General features: G+C 47.5%; 1 protein-coding gene across 1 annotated transcript in view; it reads right to left on the reverse strand.

Moving 5' to 3' along the window:
* DOCK10 (dedicator of cytokinesis 10) overlaps positions 1-4,391 on the reverse strand; it is a 287,983-nt gene extending 283,592 nt beyond the window's left edge. The window contains 1 exon segment of the mRNA XM_017850274.1: positions 4,269-4,391. Within this exon segment, the coding sequence (XP_017705763.1) occupies positions 4,269-4,391 (123 nt within the window).
* Between the last annotated feature and the right edge of the window lie 1,609 nt (positions 4,392-6,000).

Here is a 6,000-nt window from a genome sequence, read left to right on the forward strand (position 1 = left end):
TTCTTCTCCAGGCAAAGAGGTCAAGGGACTTTCCTCATATGAAAACACAAACGTGTGATTTCTGCTAAAGCATAAACACCCTTGTCATAAAGGACTCTGTCCAAAACAACAACAACAACAACAACAAAAAAAAAAACCAAAAAAAAAGCACAAACAAAACAAAAACACTGTGCTGTGAATGCTAAACAAGCAGGCCCTTATATTGCATATTGCTTTTAAACCTGGACAGTGACAGCAAAACAAGTGCTTCACTTTCATTCACTGTCACTTTCTGCATCTAGCATATGACTTTTGGGAAATTCCAGTATCCCCGACTCAATTAAAAAAAAATCTTTCCTACTCTCAACTCTTGAACGCCACCAAGTTCAGAAGGGAGAAAATTCTTCCTTCTAGGAATTCCTCATGCTCATGTAAACATGTTTACATATTCATTACTTCTCAATCAAAGCTCTTTGGTTGGTTAAAGGTTCCGCTTCTTACTCAAAGCTCTCTAAAATATCAAAAGTGGTATTATTGGAGGCCTGAAGAGTTAGGAAACATCACAGAAAAGAAATAGAATTTACCGAAATAAATACTTTCCTCTCTTTACCCCTTACCCTTTCTGGTTGGGTAGGAAGGGAGAAAACTTACTGGTTAAATATAATCACTTCTGGCAGGATGCTTTCTCTTTAAAATAAGTTAATAACAAAATTAGATACAATAAAAAATGAGGAGTTTTTGTCTAATAATAGAGTAAATATCATAAAGGCATTAAAAGTGCATGTAACTAAAGTGGTAAGCTCCAAATGAACAATTTTAGGCCAAAACTGACCAAATGATTATTTGATCTCTAGTAAATGCTTCCTTTCCATCATCTGACTCCATGTAGATCTCATCCTTCTGGTTACCTGAAGCCTTGCATTGCACTAACCCACCTAAAACATTCCATAAATAAAACCCTATTTCTCTCAAAGTGACAGATCTCATGGGGTGTTTGCAAAAGTTAACCTATACTTTTTTTAAAAGTATGTTTCTTTTGAAATGCTCTCAAATACAATATATATGCAGAAAGGTACACAAATGTGTATCTTAATGAATTATAGAACGCTATCAAAATGAACTAAATGTATATCTTAATGAATTATAGAAAGCTATCGAAATGAACTAATTCATGCTAGGGTACAGATACACCTCATTCATTTTAAAAGATGAGCTTCTTTTCAAAAAGAAATTTCTCATTAGTGGCATTACACCTTTGAAGCCAACATGGTATGTATATTCAACCAAATGTAATAAAACACTCCAGTTCTGATATGAGACAAACGTTTCTAATCATTTTCGGCTGAAATTTTACCCTAGAGAAGCTTGCTTTATGAAACAATCAGGAATGAGATTTCAGGAAATTATGTGAACTTGACTTGATCCTTTGAATTGATCTTTGAATGAGTTGTCTTTCATTTATTTTCTATGGAGAATTTTAGGATAATGAAGGAGCAAATATTTCTCCTTTTGAAATGAATGTTTTTGCTCATTACTGTTCTTGGGAGGGGTGAAGAATAAGGTGGGTCCTGTCTAGGAGTCTGCAAGTACATAAGCCTACTACATACAGCGCCTTGGGTAAAAACTGACATCAAATTTGCTTTGGCATACACCTCTACTGTCCTCAACTGCCTTAAAATTCGGCTTTCCCGGTCATTACCCTCACTCAGCATCTCCTTGATCTCTGCTCTCCATATTCAAACACATTTTGAAGGCTTCCTGTCTTATCACTCTCTGTGTGTGTATACACATCCCATTCTCAGAGACCAAAACTACCTTGTTAATCTGACCATCTTTTCTAAACGTATTGGATAGAGCAGAATTCAAACCCTATGGCAAGTTTTCGGCAATGTCCTGGAGGATTTGGGTCCCCAAAACGGGGATTTCAGAAAGGGGACTATATAAATCTAGCAGTAAGATAGTTTTTCTCAGCAGGACTTTCTAGTGTCTTTCAAATACCTTGCAATAGAGGATGGCTTGCTCCAATACACACCCACAGTTCTATGAGTCTGTATTGAAGTTGGGTACCCATAGTATTTTCTCCAACATCCTATTATTTTTCTCCCTTGACAACCATGTTTTGATAACTTGAAGCAGCAGATATAAAGAGCCTTAAGGGATTGGATCAATGTAGGCTAAGATTGGTCTCTACCACATAGTCCAAAGACAAGGTTTTAGGTTCAAAAGGGATGCTATACCCCTACAGAATCCCACCGAGTTCAGGTACCAGTTCAGAGAACTCATCACCTTCCTGTTTCCCTTCAAGAGTTAACTGATGGGATGGAATGCAAAGCATATGTGTTCCTGCTGCCAAAATAGCAGCCAAAACTGCCTGCCTAGATGTGTAAGATCCCATGAAATGTCTTGGCAAAAGCTAGTTTAGGAGTGTTGGCCAAGGTGCTGAAGCGAAGCAAGGGGAGTCAGAACCACCTTTGCCAGTGAATCTCCCCTCCCCCATCTCTTTTTGAAGACACCGAGCTTATTCATTTTGACAAGATACCCTAGGATTTCAAATCTGACATAATTTTGGAGAAGCGGTGTGTGTGTGTGTGTGTGATGTGTAGAAGGGTATGGGATGCATACTCTTTATAGAAATTCTAGTGCTACAAAAATTCTAGGAGAATCTACTTAAAAAAAACACAACACTTTAAGCTGTTTATTCCAATTGAATGCTTTGTGTTTCTATCAGATCCTCAGTGAGATTCAGTCCAATGAGTCAACTGCAAAATAAAGTTACTGTCAAGGGAATGGCAGAAAATGACAAAACCACAATCCTGAATGATCATTCAAAAATAAAAAGTACTTTCTACTACTGTCTGGAGATTTTCTTATCTCTACTTTTACTCGAATTGAATCTTTTCTTCGAATGTTCTTTCGAACAGTTTGTCTTTGCTGTCCTGAAAATGTGTACGCTGATAGCAGAACCACATGCTGTCCCTGGCACAGAGTGAGCTAACAGTTGAACCACCTCTGGGTAACTGCGGACTGCAGCTACTGTAAGTGCAAAAGAAGGCACCCTGGCCACCAATTCGTTTCACACTCCAATCACCCCCGCCCGCTCTACACCCCCTGGGCACTCGATGACTCTTCCCTCTGCCAGGCAATTTGCTTCCATTCTGTTCAACTTTCCGACCTCTGGCTTTAGAGAATAGTCCTGGCTGTGGGAACTGGCTCTGGGCAGCTTTTGGCGCCCTCCTCATTGGTGACTGGCAAGAGTAACACTTTCACACTCTTAAAAAGAGCCGTTTAGTTCCTAATGATATTTACTGGCAAAAAAGAAAATGAAACACACAACCCGGATTCCGGTCCACCAAACGCAGGCCAAGAGCGCGGGCTGCTGAGCCTCGGTCTTGCTGAGAGGCTGTTGTTCCCACTCGCTTCCCGTTTCCACTAGAGTTGATTTGTCTCTTGCCACCTCTCCCCTGCAGTGTGGATCTACTGCAACGCAGGAGCATCTGGGTTGGTATGGAGAGGATCCTAGCATCAGATGCTGGCTGCTGCCCCAGGGACTTCCCGCGGAAATCACCCAGCACTTAGAAGGCGTTTCAATAAGGAAGTAACCAGTAAAGCACTGCTGGCGGGAGAACCCCGCGAAACATCTTAGAAAAATACCAGAAACCGCTGGAGACCCAATGACCCATGTCTCCTCCAGCCTGTGTTCCTCAGCTCTTTCTGGAGGAGTATTAAGTGGTTTGTGGGTTTTTACTCTGCGGTGGGAGGGTAGTTCCAAGTACATCTATTTCCGAGATAGTTAAGGTCGGGGGGTCCCAGCTCTAACCAGGGCGAGGACCACTGACTGCATCCCTCTCTCTCAGCACACTGGTCTGTTCGCTGGAGGGTGACCTGCGGACCAAGGGGTCCCCGTTCTGTAGATCCCCCCCCGCGACCCCACCCGGGGTCTCTGGCACTCTTATCACTTAGCACCAACATGACTGCCAGTGCATTCCGGTCCCTTCCCGCCCCGTTAAACCCCCTGCACATCCTCTCCCACGCTGTGCTTCTGCTGCCCACGCGGCTGTTCCTCCAAGCGTCCCGCGTGCACAAATGCGCCCCCGGTCCTTACGCTTCGGTGGCGCTGCCTCGCGGAGGTGGCGCCGGGGGCGCCCGCAGAGGCGGCGGGGGAGGGAGTGCAGAGGAGAGGACCCGCTAGCTGCGGGACCTGGGCCGGCTGAGCTTTTGGGGAGGCCAGGCTCCGTTCCCCTCGGGCGCCTGGGGCGCGCGGGAAGGCGCGGAGGACGCGCCGCACTCACCCGCTGTTGCTGCCGGCTGCTGACGACCACCGCCGCGGCGGACGCGGCGCTGTGCCGGAGCTCGGCCGCCTGCCCAGGTCTCAAGAGGCTCCGGGTGAACCTGCGGGTCCGCTCACCGGCCATCGCCCGCCACGCCGATCGCGCCGCTGGCCCGGGGCGCGCGTCCCGCCGGTCTTCCCCGCGCCAACCTTCTCTATCCACCCGCCGTTCAGGAAGCGGAACTCGGAGCCTTTCCCCCCCTCTTCCTCGCTCAACTCGCAAGAGGCGGGTTTTTCTCTCTTGCACCCCCACTCTTCCCACCCCCTTCCCTCCTCTGAAGCTTCTCGAAGACTTTCCAAACTCTGCGCTCCCCCGGGCGCGCGCGGCCAACCTCGGCGGGCGGCGGGGCCCTGAGGCCGCGCTCTGGAGCGGGCGTCGCGGGACGCGGCGTGGGCGGCTCGCCGCGGCCCACACGGGCTCAGCTGGCCGGCCAGGGCTGTCCACCCCGCCCAGGGGACTGCAGGCTGCGGGAGGGGGAGGGCGGCGGGCGGCCGCCGCGGGGCTCCGGGCGGGGCCTGTCCAAGGCTGTCGCCTGTCCAAGGCCGTCAGCCTCATTTGGAGGCTGCTGGGAGAGTTGGAGTCCTGGATGCATTTGCCGTTTAGACCTCTGTTTTCTGGGTCCGGCGAGTGGGTGGGGGCCAAGCTCGGTTCGCCCTGCCATCCTCGGGAAGGGGTCAGAGGCTTATTAAAAATCTGGTGGCTGGGATCCCAGCAGCATCACCCATGCCAGCGTTTGGTAGGCTCACTTGCCAGAAGTCCATGCTCAGGGCCTTGGAATAAGCTTCCCCATTCATTCACTCCTTCAATGAGTATTTATTAAGCGCCTACTATATGCCAGCTCACACTGTTCTGGAAACCGAGGAAACGGAGAGGAACTTAGCAACTACACTTTAAGGCTGTGTGGAGCTGATAGGCTTTTTCGGGGTGGGGGTGGGAGACGGCAAGTAACCAAGTGAACAAATAAATACAGAGAAATCAAGGAGACAGTTTAAGCTACTAACACGAACTCAAAACCAATAAATCAGCGTTATGGGGGTAAGAGACTTTGGGTGGCATTAGGATGAGGAGTCAAGAACCAACTTGCAGGGTTACTACGTAGGGTGATCAGGTCGGGGGTGGACTTCACAGTTACGCTGTCTCTGCTTCTCTCTTGCCCATACCCGTCTGGCCTGCACTTTGTCTCTAGATATCTGATGAAAGCCTTCTAAGAGGTCTCTTCCTGGGTCATACCCAGGGTGGTTCTCCAACTCATTGTTGGACTAGATAGGGGGCAGAGAAGTTCTGACCCCTGGATACTGGTCTGGAGAGATCTGGGACAGACTCTCCAAGTAGTATGGTTTTTTCTTAACAGCTTTTTATGGATCCATGACCCTGCCGCTTTCTAAAGCCAATGATAGATAGTTTTAACACAAGGTCACATTTGGGTATAAAGAATTCCTAAGCACTTGATAAATGCACTTTAGTCAGCTCTTTGTCAGCCAGGATTCAATTAGCCAGAGATGCTGATTGAGGATCATTTCAGCACATTCTAGAAATCATAACAGGCCTAAGAGGCTCCGGAAGATTTGAGAAGTGCCATTTGAAACATCATCTAGTTCCAAGACAGCCTGCATAACAAAGAACTGTATCATGTATTGTATGCTTTCATACTGGTACTCAGTGTGGGAGCAACACCACCTTTCAGGGTAAGCAA

The sequence above is a fragment of the Rhinopithecus bieti genome, unplaced genomic scaffold, assembly GCF_001698545.2.
Source record: "Rhinopithecus bieti isolate Rb0 unplaced genomic scaffold, ASM169854v2 scaffold_33374, whole genome shotgun sequence".
Lineage (NCBI taxonomy): Eukaryota > Metazoa > Chordata > Mammalia > Primates > Cercopithecidae > Rhinopithecus > Rhinopithecus bieti.